This window comes from Ursus americanus, chromosome 34, assembly GCF_024610735.1.
Source record: "Ursus americanus isolate L20-20 chromosome 34, mUrsAme1.1.p, whole genome shotgun sequence".
NCBI lineage: Eukaryota > Metazoa > Chordata > Mammalia > Carnivora > Ursidae > Ursus > Ursus americanus.
Window position 1 is genome coordinate 9,388,775 of NC_142160.1, and position 16,835 is coordinate 9,405,609.

Sequence of the window (16,835 nt, forward strand, 5' to 3'; positions counted from 1 at the left end):
GATTTGCTCTTCTCCCTTCCAGACTGAAGAGCCCTTCTAGACTTATTCTCACATTGGGAGCTCTTTCTGCCTCCTTGTCATGCAGATGCTTTTATTTATTTGCTTATTTACTTTCCCTCCCACCTTCCTAAGTTTATTGTCTGACTTAAGCAGTCATCTTTGCTTTCCAGCACTTTGAAGAATGGACACAGCAAAAGAAAGGGTTAGTGTGGGCACCACTGAATATTATTGTTTGAAAACTCTCTTTTTAAGACATCTGAGCAAGAATGCAAAAGCTAGCGAGCTTAATTAAAAGCAATCATAGCTCCCATTTATCAAGCGCCTTCTCTGTGTCAGGTACAGTGCTGAGTACTTTTCACATTGTGAATTGTTTCATTTTTACTTTATTCTTTAATGGGACTCTCCATTATCACCCCTGCTTATCCTTGGACTCAGGGACAGGGGCTTGGGTAACAGCAGACAAAAAGCGTTCTCTCACACGTAACAGGCACTCACTACGGACCTGCTCAAGAATTAAATGAAGGAGCGGAGGGACTGAACCGAACTCTATTCTTTAAAAATAAATTCTGTCTTTCTGAATGCAGCCCCCAAACTTTGCCATTCAACTCATGTCCCTTGATTCCTCAAGGGATGTCCCATTCGACTGACCCCCTGACTCCTGATCCATGCGCTAGGAAGTAGTTTTTGCATCAAGTTTCTCTCTTTAGAGATCCTCTTTCCACAAGTAGAAATGACATAGACGAAGATCGTCTCCTTAGTTTATTTTTTTTCTAGAGTCCTCAGCATGCTACATTAACCTGACAAAGCTTAATCTTGTGTTCATTTCACAATACATTTCATGCAGTTCACAGCTGGGATTGGCTTTACATTGACATCACTCATGTTTCAATTCAGCCATGTGAAAAGAAGAATTCTTAATGGAGTTTGTCTCTGAAAACTGTCCAAGCTTCAATAAGCGTGTGAGCGGTTCACTCTATTCTGAAGTGCAGTCTCTCCCTAAAATGCAAGAAGGATTTTTAGCATAAGAATATAAGGTCCCTGTTTATAGTCCATTTGCAACCGAACCACTTGCTTGAGGTTTTACATATCCTGAGGAATCCTCTTTTACAAAACCGCATTCAAGTATACTATTTTCTCGGACATTCCGGGTTGAGTTTAGGAGCAAAGCTGACCTTCAGCTTTCCATCCGCAAATAAATCTTGCAGGGGACCCGGCTTTCCCAAGACTAGTCTTAGCATCAGACTCTCTTTTACAATAAACATTCAGCACTAAAGCCACAGAGCAGAGCTATTTGGCATTTCCAATGAAGTGCAAGAAATTAAATAAGTTATGGGTTTTTATTGCTAAGGTATAGAATCAAGCAGGGTCACTTTGTCGAACAGAAGGAAAGGGGATACACAGGGTGTGGCCTCTCCTCGCGGGGCCGGGGTTGGAACGCACAGAAAACGTCACCTGGTCACGCCACCCAGCCGGGAGCCACCTTAGGACGACGTGTTGAGTATTCTAGAGTCTGAGGAGTCGGACCGCTCGTCATAGTCCTCCTCGGTGTAAAGGGCCTGCTTCGCCACGATCGGACAGCCGTCGTCGGGGATGGCGATCCGGGGGTCCTCGGGGGCGCGCGCGGGGAGGACGGGCGAGCTTCGGAAGACGCTGGCTGAGTTAGTGGGGAAGGGGCCCACGTACTGGGACCTCAGCTGGTACTGCTGCTGCAGGGTCATGGTGTTCCACAGGGTGACGTCGTTGGGCAAAAAGGGGCTCGACTGGTTCCTCGCCAAGGTATTCCTCAGCATCAGCGGGTAGCGGGGCGGCTGGGGGAAAGGGTGCTGCAGGGGCACGGCCAAGGGGTTGGGGACAACGTTACTCGAGTCGGCCGAAAACCTCAGCGTGTCCGGGACCCTGAAGGCCGAGCCCACGGACCACTTGGAGGAGGAGATGGGGTAGGAGCTCAGGCTGTGTTCGAAGAGGTGCCCGTTGGAGGGCAGCACCAGCCCCTCGGGCTCGGCGGCAGTTCGCTCGGCCGCCGCGGACACCGAGGAGCGGCTGGACAGCAGGACCTCCACGGCGCTCACCAGGTCCCCGCCGCAGCCCTTCAGGATGAGCTCCAGCACCGTGGGCTTCTGGTTGGGGAAGATTTTTTTTAACACGTCCAGGGGCGGCCTGTTGGCTTTCAAGCTGAAGGGCAGAGACACGGTCCCCGAGGGGCCCTCGATCAGCAGGTGGTTCTGCTCCCCGTGGTACTTGGGGCTGTCGGGGCGGCTCTCTGGGTTGCCTCCGTTTTTCTGGACCGCGTAGCCTCCTTCGTCCACCGACACGATCTCGGGGCTCCCCGGGGTGAAGCAGCCCTTACTTTTGGCCACATCCGGGGAGCTCCTCTGGTCGGCGTCTTTGTCGCTGAAGGTCTCCGTGTTGTCGGCCGAGCTGCTGTCCCCCAGTCGTTCCTCCGTCAAATCTGAAAAGCAGAGCACAGCTGGGTTAATCCTTCCCTGGTGTGCGGAAAGAGGAACAGATGTGCTCGGGAGAGGGCCCCACACAGGGGATCTGGAAGGGGGAACGCGGCTGGGTGGGTGCCAACACACTGGAAGCCTTTCTTTATCTTTTCGTTTCTTTTCTTTTTTTTCAAGTCATCGCTACACCCAGCGTGAGGCTTGAACTCAGGACCCTGAGATCAAGAGTCCCACACCAGCACTGAGCCAGCCAGGCGCCCCGGTTGGGAAAGCCTTTTAAGAGGAATCCAAACCGCCTCATTGGTGAATGGGGGGCGGGAGACTAAATAAAGATCTAGAAATTGGCGTGATTTCTCAGACGGATGTGCACAGAGAAGCTTGCCTTGAACACAGGACAGTGATACGATACCTGTAACTATAAAAGATGCAGCTGTCCTAGCAGTCACGATCTACATAGGGCCCCTCTGTGGGTCTAGGGATAAACGCAGCCCAGGGAAGACCAAGAAAATGAGCTCGGGTTTGTCTTCCGGCTCCTTTTCTGCAAATGAGGTGGCTGGTGTCACCTAGGGACAGCACCGTGGGCGCAGGTCCCATATATCCATAGAAGGGGATTTTCATATTTTAAATCCATTTCCCATAGGCAGATTTTGCGGTACATACGTCTTGTGAACTAGTCCTATGTTTCATCAGGTGACCATGTAAAATAACTAATCAATAGAATTTCCAGAAAGAAGCCTCTCTACATTGAAATCTTTCTTACAAAGCCACTCAGAGGGACTGACAGACTGGGTCACCTGCAGCTTGCACTAGAGGGCAAGCAAGACCAGCTGTGAATTCTGGATGGCGGGGCAGGTCGCAGGACAGGAAGGAAATGGCTGAAGAGATTTGTCAAACTGCAAAGGGGCATGACCCATCCATGAAACAAGGCGCCCATAACTCCAGGACCATGGGGTAAAGAGGTAAAACTGTTTCATGAACTGTTTTATTAGTAAGGTTCATGGAAAGGATTTAAAGATACTTTCTTGAATGATACCAAAAGGGAAAAAAAAATCTTCCCAAATAAAGCAGAGATTTGCTGTGAACTAAACCAGCTGCAAATTTAACATTTTGACCTAAGACATGACCCCCCAAAGGGCTAGTATTACAGCACTAAGCAGGCAGAAAGGAGTAGACTGGATTTGCTTGCAGTAGGAAATGCCAACAGACCTTTATAATAAAAGAACATTCTTTATTAGCGCGCTATATGCAAGTAAATTTTTAACCTTTTGAAAACATCGGCTGGCTGGCTCTACTCAAAGCCAATGTAACTGACCTAAAGATGAAAATTATTAATGACCCACGTGTCAGCTTGTAAACAATTGGTCTGCCTGTGTTTTCTACTGCCCAGCCTGCAGAGCTTCATTGCCACCTCCTCTGTGGGCACACCTGATCATACTTAGAAAGCCAGCCGGTGACATTTCATCACACAGCTTCAAAAATCTACCTCCTCCAATCTGTTGTTGTTTACTTTAAAAGCCTTAAACAAAGGCCCATTTATGAACATTCTTCTAATGTCGGATTTATCTTCAGTATAATGGAAAAAGAAAACGGTGATTCTTCGCGAAGCAATACGTGTGTGCCAAGCAAAGATAAATGCATTTTAAAATAGGCTTAAACTCTATCAGTGCGATTTGCAGTCATAAATCCGATACAAATTCACACTTATCCCAAATTTGCATTTTAAATAAACTACTGCTTTTTCCAATACAAAAATGTAAGGATTCTATGTGGGAATCATCGGCGGGCTGCACATATTAATCCAATTTTGCTTTCTATAACACCCCTGGGACGTGCAGAAGACCTATTTTTGTAAGGGACATTTGACATCGTCCCTTTCTGCAACTCCCCAGGGCAGGGGACCCTGATGTCACCTCCTCAGCGAACATGGCATTTTTTCTTAATCCAAAAGAGAAAAACCACAGAACAACAGATTCTCACTCTAATCGGCTAGACCTTTCTACATTTTCCTGACTCATGACCCCATGCGCGCCTCTTGGCAGTTACTCTATTATTAGACACTTGAAAACGAGTGGACAGTGACCTTGTGTTCGCCCAGCACTGACCTCAACGCACAATTGGACTTCGGGCCCTGCTCCGTGGAGCTTGGGAAAATAAGTCAAAGACATGCCCCAGGTAAACAGAAAATAAAAGTCTGCTTTAAATACTGTGTACCTCTAAACGGGATTTTCAAATTTAACTTTAGCTTTTCTTACCTATTATTTTCACTATCAAGTATTTGTATCCCTGTAATATGCAAGATACTGAGGGAAACAGAAAAAAAGGGAGTGAAAAATACCAAAATACCGGGAAGTATAAGACTGGCCCTAGCTTGCGGGGTTTATTATCTTGTTGGGCAGATAGGATGCACGTGCAAGGGGAAAAGCAAACACAGCCAGAAAGAACGTGCTTCTACCCAGTAGGGTACATATCATACACAGGGTTCATAGTAGCATTATCTGGAACAGCCAAAAGGTGGGAGCAACTCAGGTGTCCTGGATGGAGGGATGGATGGATGGATGGATGGATGGATGAAGAAAATGCACATACATACAATTGAATATTACTCAGTCTCAAAATGGAATGAAATTCTGACACGTGCTGTGATGGGGATGAACCCTGAGAATATGCTAAGTGAAATAAGTCAGTCACAAAAAGACAAATTCCACTTAGATAGACAAATTCACAGAGAGAGAAAGTGGGATGATTGTTAGCAGGGGCTGGGGTGGGAGAGGGACTGGGACTTACTGTGTCACCCTATGGGGCTCTCAGATGATGAGAAAGTTCTGGAAATGGACAGTAGGGGTGGTGGTACAATACTGTGAATATACTTAATGCCCGTACATTGTACCCCTAAACACGGTTAAAATAGCAAATTTTATAGTATGTATACTTGACCACAGGTCACAAAGAGAGACAGAGGAATAGGACACACAATATCACAGCAGTGTAAGAGATGGTGAGATTTTTTTTTTTTTGGAAAGCAAGAGAAACAACTGGTTCTTCTAGGAAATAAAAGGTATATAAGTACAGCTAGGAAGCTCAAAACTTAGCTGTTTTTTAAATGAGTGAACCTAAAAATGGCTCCCTGTTTTAAAAGGATTTTTCCCACCCACTGGCTGGCTCAGTGGGTGAGGCATTGGACTCTTGATCTCCAGGGAGCGAGTTCAAGCCCCACGTTAAGGGCAGAGTTTATTTTTAAAAATAAAAATTGGAAAAAAAGAATTTTTCCCACCCTGGATGGGCTGCAAACACTGAAAACATTTGTGGGAAATGTGTTGAGGTCTATCACCTAACTCACCCTTCCACAGAACACTCCAGAGGAAAGTGATTCAAAGAGCAGAGGTCAGCCAGAGGGAAGCGACAGGGTGATGTTCTGGCAAATCCGACACACCTGCCCTTACGAGAATGTATTCTTATTTTTCAAAATGGCAAAGGATACACTCTCCCAATCTACTGGGTCCTGCATGACAGGACGATAAATCTGACAACGCAAAATTCCACCTTGGTACCTATGTTCCTGTTCTGCAAAATCTGATACGGGGGCCAGCTTGCTCACCGGTTGGAACCCCCAGCCTGCAGGGGCCTCTGCCTGGTTTTCTTGCGTCCCCGTTGCCCCTGCTACGGTGAGTGGCAGGCCCAGGCAGCCGTGCTTCTGGTTACTTCTCCGGGCGGTGGTGGTGGTGGTGGATTGTGCTGGCTCATCCACACTTTCTTCTCAGGTTTCGGGGAGGTCGGCCTCTCCAGCTCGGTGTCCGGGCTATGGCCACATGGTAAAGAAGCTAAGGGGGCGACCCAGGAATCAGATCTACACACTCAGGGCATTCCAAGCAACTGGGCCCAGTACTGTTCACACTGCGTTCAAAGGCAGGACAGAAGACCTTGAAGGAACCAAGGAGTGGGGCACGGCCTAGGCTTTCCTGCACCTGAGCAGCCTATAAAGTCCTGCCCCGGGCTGTCAGGTGAGCAAATCCCTCTCCACAGCCCTGGCAGTTGGGGTTGCAAACCTGGGCAAGGGAAGACTAGCCAAGAATCTTTCCTCACCATCTTCATTTCTGAAGGGCAGGGCGCGGAGCCCGCGCGACTCCGGGGCAGGTCTACTGTTGGTTGTGCTGTTGTGCCTAAGCTGGATGTGTCGTACATTATTCTGTAACTGCAGACTTTCACAAGTAATGACAGAGAGTGGGTTTCGAGCCCAGTGATAACGTGTAGTTTAATAACAGGTGTTGCTTTTCATCTCTAGGGTTTTTTTTTCCTAAATGAACTTTATAAAATGTTCATGTTGGTATAAAACACAAAGGCCTTTCTAGATACAGAAATGTGAGGCTTCCAACCAGCAGAATGAAAAAGGAAATAGTCCCCGAACGCTTTACCTTCTTTCTTCTTCTTCTTTTTTTAAAGATTTATTCGACAGAGAGAGAGACAGCCAGCGAGAGAGGGAACACAGCAGGGGGAGTGGGAGAGGAAGAAGCAGGCTCCCAGCGGAGGAGCCTGATGTGGGGCTCGATCCCATAACACCGGGATCACGCCCTGAGCCAAAGGCAGAAGCTTAACCGCTGTGCCACCCAGGCGCCCCTACCTTCTTTCTCCTTGAGACTGACACCCTAATTCCTAGAACAGAGAGAGTAAGAATATACTCCAACTGATAACTTTTTTACTCCTAGCGTATGGGGGCAGAAAGCCACACCTACTAGTCAAAAAGTAGGAAGAAATCAATTTCATCTGAGATTCCAAATCCCAATTGAATGTGATATAATCTGCTCTTTCTAATGCTTAAACATCCAGGTATTTGAAATATCTTACTACTCATTCTTTAAGTTCATATTTTTCATGATAGAGAAATACTCCTAGCCACCCATGAACTAAACCCTTCACTCAGCTCAAAGTATGTAAAAGAAGTAGATATTCGAGTAAGAAGGAAATTTTTTCTATCAACAATAATGCTACCAACTTCAAAAAATACATACGTAAGCCTTAAGATACTTACAAGACTTCTTTTTCCCTTTTGCTACAGACTTGAACTAGGGAGAGAAACTGAACACTCACACAAAAGTAACTTCCAATCTAAAACTACAGTTTGCAAAATCTTTCCTCCTTTAGAGGACTTTTTTATACGAAAAAGTAGTTACATGTTTTTTAAAAACCCTAGATACTCATTTCAAATATTTGGGGGGAAAACTACCAAATATATGAAATAAACATGAACATAAAAATGGAGAATCTTTCAGACTTAAATGTGGTGGGTTTTATCCATTCTATCCAATTATATCTACAAAAAGCCAAAATATTACCTTGAACGAAAATAGAAAACCACTGGCATAGAGAGGAGTGTTTCCTAGTACAAAAGTCACTGGACCTTTTTTTTCCTTTTGAAATCATGGCACACATTTTGGAACATGGATTGTACGTCGTCTTCTGTTCAGTTGAGCTTTGGGGGGGACACCTCTAACTGTCCCCTGATGGGTCGTTTTCCAAGCACACAAATCTTACAGCAATGACAGGAAGGAGACCAGGCAGGACAGTGCTTCTAGAAGAGACCAATGCCCAGTCAGAACGCTAACAGGAGACACACTTTTTTACATTTTCTGTTATCTTTATCTCACACTAGAAGTGCTGACTCATAAAAAAAAAACCCGAGTGGCTGAAAATCTCAAGTACAGCAGGGAACGAATATCAGTGGAAAATCTTTCCTTCTCTTCCTGGGTTGGTGGGTGGGGGGGACTTGTGAAAAGTCATGAAATCATCATGCTTTGCTTTTTAAAAAATCATTAACAACACAGGATATTTCCTCGGGATCAATATTTGGGGGGAATGTTGGTATAGAAAGGTCAGAACTTAAGGAAATAAGGCTTGCAACTGTGGACTTTGTATGTCTTGCAAAAATTTAGTTTTGACCTCTTCGTTGACTCAGGAACACTTTTCAAGAAGCAGGAGGAAAATGACCTATAAATCTCCGTGTCTATTTGGAACTGATAAAAATGCAGCTGGTTACTCATTCATCCATCTATTTAACAAAAATCCTTAAGTCCCTTACTACGTGCCCAGGCCCTGTGTTAGGTAAGATTATACAGAGCTGATCAAAACATTGCCTCTTGGCCACCAAGAAGCTTACAGTTTAACTCTTCTGTAACATTTCCACGTTATCTGTGTGCTTGGTCAAATTTTACATTGAAACACAGCAAGGAACTCAAAGGCCAGCAGCTGGGCTGACTATGGTGGATTCATAGGGTTCAGATTGTTGGAAACATTCCCATGTAGAGACAATGGTTGCAACAAACATTCATATCAAACTAATAAAAGTAATAAACGGTGAGGGGGGGTGAGAAGCTGAAGACCAATCCCAGCTTCATAAAACGTGCACCTGCCTAGTCACTGCCATCAAAAAAAGAGAGTAGAGATTCAGTAAAGAACTGAGCCATTCCGAATGCCCCATTTTCCATAATACTAAGTCTGTAGTTGAGTGTGCTCATTTTTTATAGCTGTTTAATTATAAAATAAAATGGAAACCAAAAAACCCACATGGGTTTTAGTTTCCCCTTGGTTTCTTTGGAGCAGTCTGCAGTGCACGGACAAGGGGCTGAGTCACTAAAGCCTGTGGTACACTGGAGAGTGACAGGACAGAATCCCAGGGTGAAGGACCTGTGAGGACCAGCTGTTCACTACTCAGGCCCTGATCTCTGCCACGGGCACCCATGCCAACCCCAGTGCGAGGCCCACTGTGCGGTGAGGGCCAACGGGACTAGACATGGAAATCCAGAGACCTGAGAAGCCGGAACAGGTTAAAAAGCCAAAGAAAGAGGGAAAACAAGAGGGGAGGAAGAAGGGTCGGGAGGGAGAGGGGAGGCAGGCAGGCAGGCAAATAGATGAGGGGCTCCATCCTCCTCCCTGTCAGGAGGAAGCGGGACATTTCCAGAAAGGGGCTCCAAGTCCTGCAGGGACGTTGATTTATGAAGATTTACTCACTTTCTCTCCGTAAAGCTGTTAGCAGAAAGTGCTGACTGGGGGCTGCAAAGAATTTCTCATCAATGCTCTTTGATTGTATTTTGCAAACAAAATGCCTGTTGCTTGGTAACATTTCACTTGAGCCTGACCTTCCCCGAAAGTTATTGCTATCAGATTCGATTTACACTGTCCTCCTGTGATTACTGTAATCTTTTAAACCGGGGAGTTCATCCATCAGGGAAAAAGAAAAGTTGGTTGTGTAAGTCGAGAGCCCGGCTATCCCCCAGATTTATAACCCGGAGGAGTGAGCTGGGGTGGGGGGAATCGTTCCCGGATGCCAGTGGACCTGCGGTTCCCAGACGCGGAAAACACGTTCGTTTTTCCTGCCGGCCCTGTCCTCGGCGCCACAAGAGGGACACGAGGGGCCCCACGGAAAGAAAGAAGCTGGTGGCCGCGCCGGAGCCACCCCCACCCCGAGGGGTGCCCTGCGGGGTGACTGGGGCTGGGTGGGGACAGCCTGGGCCTCGGGTTGCCGGACAAAACGGCAGGACGCCCAGTTAAATATGAACTTCAGATGAAAAATGAAAATTTTTTTAGTGGAAGTATGCCTCGGGCAATAGTTGACATCCTCTTTTTTGGTGTGCCTATTTGCGCATTTTTCTGCTGAATCTGGCGACCCACCGAAGCTCCGGAGGCCGCAGGGAGGCGCAGGGAAGGGGCGGGAAGGGCGCGGAGAACCCCCCGGCTTCTCGCCCCTGCAGCGCGCAGCCCCCGGGCCCTGCCCCCGCGGCCCCGGGCGAACCCGGAGGCAGCCTGGGGCACCCGACGCGGCCCGGGAAGCTGGGGCGGGCCTGGGAACGGGCCGACCCGCCGCCTGCCGTCTCCCCGGGTCCGGGACCGGGTGCGAGGGGACAGCGGTCCAGTGTGGCCGCCCCGCCGCTGCGAGCGCCTTTCCTAGGGTTCCGGCTCCGCTGCCCTCGGAGTGGAAAGCCCCAGCGTAGGTGCCCCGGGGGTCCCCCTCGCTGCCCCAGCCCGCGGCCTGCACTTGCTGCGCTCCCCCCGCAGGGGTGCGTCCTAATCCCAGCCCCTACGCCAGCCCTGGGGACAGGTTTGCAAGAGACCACGGGTACGGGACCGCTTGCTTGACCCTCTGCATTTGGTCGGTTTTGGGGTTTCAAAGGGCAACTGTGAGTCAGGTTCTTCGCCCCAAATCAAGCCGTCTTAAATAACCAGACCCCCTCCCTTTTTAAAATTCATAAATACACTTGATGAATGACTTTGAAGTCTTTCCCTCTTTTTTCGTTTGCTTCTAGCTTATTATCACCAGGGTTTCCCATTCTGGCCTGGGCCGGTGATCTGGTAATAAACATTACACTTGCAAGTGGGTCTGTCTCTTCTTTAAAAAAAAAAATTAAAGTAAAATTAAAAATTAGGAAGCAGAGGGGACAGGACTCAAGCTGGAGCAAAAAAGCACAGAGCCAGCATTAAGTTGCTAAGAAGTGCCGAGCAGGAGGTAAAACTAAATAAAGACAGTTTTCCACAATCTCCTTACTTCTCTCCCTACAGGTCTCGTTTGCTTCTTTTCAGGAGAAACACACAGAAAAGGAGCTCCTACATTCCTCTCTGATCCCGTTCTTCTGTTCCTGACCAAATATGCTGTTTTTTATTTCTTTCAACTTTAAGAACACTTTAAAGAACTTGTCTACCTATTTATTTTGTAGACAAATGTAGGAAGAATCTATAGCCACAGGTCTTTCCTTGCACAGCCCCAGGGGACCCAGGTCACTCCTGGGGGGAAAGCTGGGGGTGGGGGAAGGGATGAGAACACAGGAATGTAACTTTAGCTCCTCACCTTGGTCGTGACCCTTAACTTTCCTCAGCTCTTGAGCCCAGGTCCTGAAAGGCTGGCTTGGCTGGTTGAAGCTGCTGACTCAGATACACTAAGAGCTGAAAAAAGTTCACACTTCCCACGTTCATGGGGTGGGGGAGGGGAGAGGGCGAAGAGGATGAAGAGGGAATTTAGAATAAATGAGTCGGTGGTATAAAGAAACTTAAACTAGAATTTGGGGCTCAATCAAAATCTGATAATATGAGGCCAGTCATAGACGATAAACAAGGAGCAAGGGAAACGAACACCCAGAAGGAAAAAAGAATGTTCCAATCCGGAACTAGAAGTAGTAACATAGAGTATGAAAATTCTCCTTGGAGCCACCGCCACATTGAAAGGGATGCCCAGCGCACTCCACTGTTGGATAAAACAACCCCCATTCCTTTAAAGAATTTGAAGCAGAATTTTGGGAAAGAGATTTCTTTCCACAACACAACTGAACTGTGGTGTGAATGTGTCACTCCTCCAATGGGGCGTTTTTCCTCCAGCGGTGACCAAGAGACATACCCTTCTCTAGGGCAAGCGAGTTTCTCAAGGATTTCTGGAGCGGGAAAGACTCCTGAGTTTGTGCACCTGTGTTTGTACCCAACAGCAAAAAAGCACACGTCTCCATAGCTGGGTACTAAAGAGGCCCTTTGCAGAAAGGACCAGTGGCATGCGTATCTCACACACACACATCTCTATAACGTGCCAGCAGATATGCAGATTCCTAATGGTCCGTGAACTTACTGTGCACGTGGACCTACTATTCTAACAGAGCGGCACTTACTTCCCTAAATGCAGTGAGCTATTTGCCCAGGAGTATCTGATACGCTTGCTGCTAAATACACATAGCGTGTTGCCTACAAATACGTTACAAGAACAGCTGCAAAAAGGCATAAGACACACGGCAACCGGTCTCCACACCAGACAGGTTTCCCTAACTTAAACCCCAAATGGGCTTCCTCCATATAAAGCAACGCATAGACTGGGTCCACTTGTATGCTTGCTTTCGTAATGGGAAATAATTATCTTTTCTTTTCCTGCCTCCTCCCACCTTTGGATTGGTGACTGGCTTTCTTTTTTAAAGCGTGGAATTATGGGGTCGAACCAATTGAAAGAAGGGAACAAAAGTTATATAAATGAAACCTGCAAAGTATGCAGCCTGATGAGCTGGAGACTGGGCTTTTGGTCCCTGAGGGCTCGGGTCCCCCAAAGCCTGATCTCTGACCCCTCCAAGTGGTAAATCCTAGTTTTCTTTTCAATGACTTGTTTTCAATTCGGAAGGCTCAGGCTATCCCCGAATAATTGGCTTGGAGTAAGAGAGAGTGCACCAGGGCTGGCTTCTCCAGTCGAAATCTGTCTCCCTCTTTTATTCCCCCAAAGCTGGCCACTGCAGCTGCTACCCGGCCTTCCTTCCGGCTCCCAGGACCCCTCCTTCCCTGGTTGTTTTGGTTTTGCGACTCTTTAGAAACCTTGAACTCTGGCTATCCCAAAGACTGGTTTGAAGAGCATAGGGTGTGAAAGAATCCCTCTTGGACAAAGACTCCAGAACCCAATGCCCTTGGGGTGCTGCTGGGCAGACGGCCACTGCAAAATGCTACCACTGGCCTACCCGCCACGCCTCGCCTGCTCTGCTGCTGGGGGAACAGAGACAGGGAAATGGAAACGGAAAGGTTAAGAAAAGTTACTGGCATGGATCAACTTCTAGAACGGAGACACAACTCTCCTAGTTACTTGTCCTAGCTTAAAGGAGAAAAGCAAAAAGAATCTTCTTGAACCTTCTTTCTCCCTGCCTCCCATTCCTCTCTGGCAAATCTATAAATACAAAGAGCTGAGTTGGACAAAAGATTGCCAAGGTGTGTGGGGTGGGGGATGCTCATTACTCACACATTTGCTTATACTCTACTTGGGATTAAATATCCACAAAATCCAAGTTCAGCAAACTGTCCTCTGTCCATAAAACGCCCAGTCCTACTCCTCACGTAAAAGGTACTCAGTGCTTCAGGCCTGCAGAGCATAAGTGAGCAACGGGACAGCCGACGGACCTGTGCCATCCAGGCTGCCTACATTTCCCCCAGCTCCACACAGCGGTCCAGTGCTCCTGAAAGCATCTCTCCAGAACCCAGGGGTAATGTCTTTTCTGGAGGAGGGGGTGCTGTAGGCAGAAGCTCAGTCACAGCTCTATCTACAAGAAGGCTCTGGGCCTTCCAGGGCCTGCCCTCTCCAAATCACAGTACAGCCCCTACTCTCCTTCCTGGGAAGATGGACTTTCTACCTGTGTACCCTTGGCCGGGTCCAAGGGAAACATCACACACATGGCCACTGAATTCCAAGAGCCTAAATCAAAGGAGCACTTGGGCTGGGCTGGGCTGGGCAGGACAGCAAGCTAGAGATTCCCCAGGAGGAACTCCCCTGGGGTCTGCAGGCCCTGCGGAAGGAAGCAGATGGAAGCGGCGACGTGGGGTGTGGGAATATGCCCACCTCCAGGACTCTGGGCAGACCCACCCTCTCTACAGCACCGCAGAGGAGGGCACAGGAGGGGAGGCGAGAGAGCCTTTGCTCCAAAGCCGCCGCTTAGCAGCAAGAGGCTGGCCACATCGGCCGAGAGCGGGGAGAGGGCTGGGCAGAGGTGTCCTTCTCCACCTTAGGACAAGTTTCATTCGTATTTCTTTAAACCAAAGAGACCGCTCAGGGCAGCCTGAGGATTGGCGTTAAAAGATCTGAGCAGGTCTGCAAGAGCTGGGTGCACCAGAGTCGGGGTCCCCTGCTATCGGTTCAGGAAGCTTTCTGGCCCTTTTCACTAAGCTTCTAAATAGGGCTTCCTTCAACACATCGCAAGAAGCCACAGTGCCTTGCTAGAAAGGCTTCGGGTTCACTCCACTTCCCTGGGGCCAGAGAAGCACGCCCAGCTCGGACTCGGCGGAGCCTTGGCCTGGACTAGAGTTACCTGCACCTACCTGTCCCAACCTCCAAAGGCAAGGCCCTCCACGCCCGCAGCCGGTAAAGCCCGGCCGCGCCGTGCGGTGTGTGCCGGGTTTTAACGCGGTCCTGCTTCGACCTCTTTATTTACCGGCGGAAGCGGTCACGTTCCCCTGGGGAAGGCGTTTGGCGAGCCCGACGCTCGGTGCCGCCGTTTGGCTCGGCCGAGGCACCTTGCCGGCAGGCGCCTGGTCTCTACCTGCTCCGGGCCCAGACTGAAGGCCGGCCTGCGCCCGAAGCGTGAGAACCGACTTGGCGAGAGTTGGGCAGTAAGGCCCAAACACTCCCTGCGGGCCTCGCAGGCTAAGCCGCGGCGGCCACAACGAAGTTTTCGCCCACGCGCCGAGCCCGGCTTCCGCACCGCAGACGCTCTTACCTGGCTTGGCGAGGGGCGCCTGCAACGTGCCGGGCTGGGGCTCCGCCGCCCAGCGCAGCGCGGCGGCCGCAGCCAACTCGGCGGCGGGCCGCGGCGGCGGCGGGGGCTGAGACGGCTGAGAGGTCGGCGGCGGCTGCGGGGCGGCGGCGGCATCCCCCGGCGGCGGGGGTCCGGGCAGGGCGCGCAGCGAGTCCGGGATGAGGCTCTCGAGGCTCTCGTTGGCCTGCTGCCGGCGCAGCGCCACCTGCGCAGCCATGACCCGCTGCCGCTCGATGATGAGGATGCACTTCTCGCAGGTGCAGTCCTTGAAGCGGCAGTAGCGCTTGTGGCCCTTGAGCCAGGACAGCACGCCGTGGTTGCGGCAGCGCGCGCACTTCGGCGTGCGCTGCAAGGGCGCCCGCGGCGGCTGCGACACCGGGCCGCCCATGTACAGGTAGGGGGAGCCGTAGCCGTTCATGTCCCGGACTCCAGGAAGAGCAGGCGGGCTGGCGGCGGCAGCGGGCCGGGGGGCGCTGGACGGCGGGGCAGGGAGGCCCGCTCCGGGGCGGCCTGCGGGCGGAGCGGTCTTTGGTCCCGCAGCCCCGGCGGCCGCGTGCGCTCCGGGGTGGCGGGAGGTGCAGCCGCCGTTTTCACGGATCCCGCGGCGCCCGCAGCCTCAGCCTCCCTCGGGTGCTCGGCAATCCCGCGCGCGTGGCGCCTCCGCCAGCGGCTGCCTCGGCCGGCACGTCCTCCCTCGCCTAGGCGCTGCGGCGGCTGCGAAGAGCCGGCGAGAGCGCTGGTGAAGGTCTGAGCCAGCTGGTCTGCAGCTCCCGCGCGCGCTGGCCGGCCCCAGCACCTCCTCCGCCGCCCTCCCCCCACTCCTCCTCCCTCCCACTGCCACCCCCCACCCCCGGGGTCCCGATCTCCTTGCGCTCCCCGCTCTCCACCCCACTCCACGCCTTCCTCCTTCCTTCCCGCTCGCGCCCCGAGTCCCTGCACTTCACCTTCTTTGCCGCCTGCAGCCAGGCCACTCTGGCGGGGGCGCTCACGGCCCCCTACTGCAAGCTCCCTACGCTTTGACGGACTGCAGCGCTCCGGGACGCAGCGGTGCACTCGGGGCGGGGAAGAGGTGGACCAGCCGGGGTGAGGGTGGGGGTGCCAGTAGGCCAGTGAGGTGGCCGCTCCCCTTCGCTCCCCGCCCCCGCCGCCAGGCCTGCTCTGGCGGCACGGAGCCCGAGGCCGCTTTCATCCCCACACTTGGCCGCAGGGAGGGCTCCGCGAGATCCGGAGCCTATCCGAGCGCTGCGGGTGCACTTGGGAGAGGGTTTTAATTGGGAAGAGCCAGGCCCTGCGGCCATTGGCGGGTGGAGTCGGGCTAGGGCAGTGGAATTGGTTCAGAAAATGTCGGTTTTCTTGATCTCCTTTTGCAACATTTTTCCCCCTTCTGCTGTTGTAGAATAAAATGAATGTTTATGAAAACCTGCTGGCCCAAGGATGACAACCCACTTTGCAGCCTATTTCAAAGGGAAGAACAGTCCTCCCTCTCTGGAGTTGACTTTGTTTCTCTATCCTCCTCCCCGTGTTTGAATGAAAAAACAGTTTCTGTCCTGAAAGTCCCAGAAGTGCTCTTGTGGAAGATTTGCTTAAGTGAGGGGTCTAAACTTCCCGAGAGCGGACGGAGGAGCCACGTTAGCGCCCCACGTGTTACCGGATGTAATGATCCCCGCTCTGCTCTGCCCAACAGCCATCGTGCCATCAAACCGAGGTCTGGAGTCACCTAATTCAAATCCCCACGGACTCAGCGATTGAGTTACGGCTAAGGGATGGGGCCGTTCTCCCCTCCCCCCACCCCAGCGTCTCTGGCTGGGAGTGGAAGAGCGCCGTTGCACACGAGAACAGCATCACACTTTGTTTAAACTGTTACCGGCGTGTCTCTAATCTACGATTACCAGTTTGGCCTAACGCAGACACCACCGCTAGAAAGACACAGGGAAGCCCAAGCAAACACACACGCACACACACACGCACACACCCCGCAAGAAAACAAAGACACAAACGGGAACGGGAGGAGGGAGGCGGTACAGGGGAGCACAATGGTTCAGGGCAAAGTGGGGGAGGCGGCATTCCCCGAGCCTTGGTTCCGCAGGTCATCTCTTGGAGGTCTGGGCGAGTCGAATTGGAGACGAGTCCGCGGCAGTGGCCAACCCTT

General features: G+C 51.0%; 1 protein-coding gene across 1 annotated transcript; it reads right to left on the minus strand.

Moving 5' to 3' along the window:
* Positions 1–781: 781 nt before the first annotated feature.
* Positions 782–15,511, minus strand: DMRT3 (doublesex and mab-3 related transcription factor 3). Its single transcript, XM_045772412.2, has 2 exons — positions 14,648–15,511; positions 782–2,449 (listed from the first exon to the last, which is right to left on the minus strand). Exons 1-2 carry the CDS (start codon positions 15,102–15,104, stop codon positions 1,482–1,484), a joined length of 1,425 nt encoding a protein of 474 aa, XP_045628368.2. The 5' UTR covers positions 15,105–15,511; the 3' UTR covers positions 782–1,481.
* Positions 15,512–16,835: the final 1,324 nt, after the last annotated feature.

What these genes read in the sequence shown, in the direction of transcription:
- DMRT3 (XM_045772412.2), bottom strand. Translation starts at nt 15,104, where the DNA reads ATGAACGGCTACGGCTCCCCCTACCTGTACATGGGCGGCCCGGTGTCG. An exon ending in GGCGCCCCTCGCCAAGCCAG is followed by an intron (nt 2,450 to 14,647) that starts GTAAGAGCGTCT and finishes TCTGCTTTTCAG; the next exon opens with ATTTGACGGAGGAACGACTG.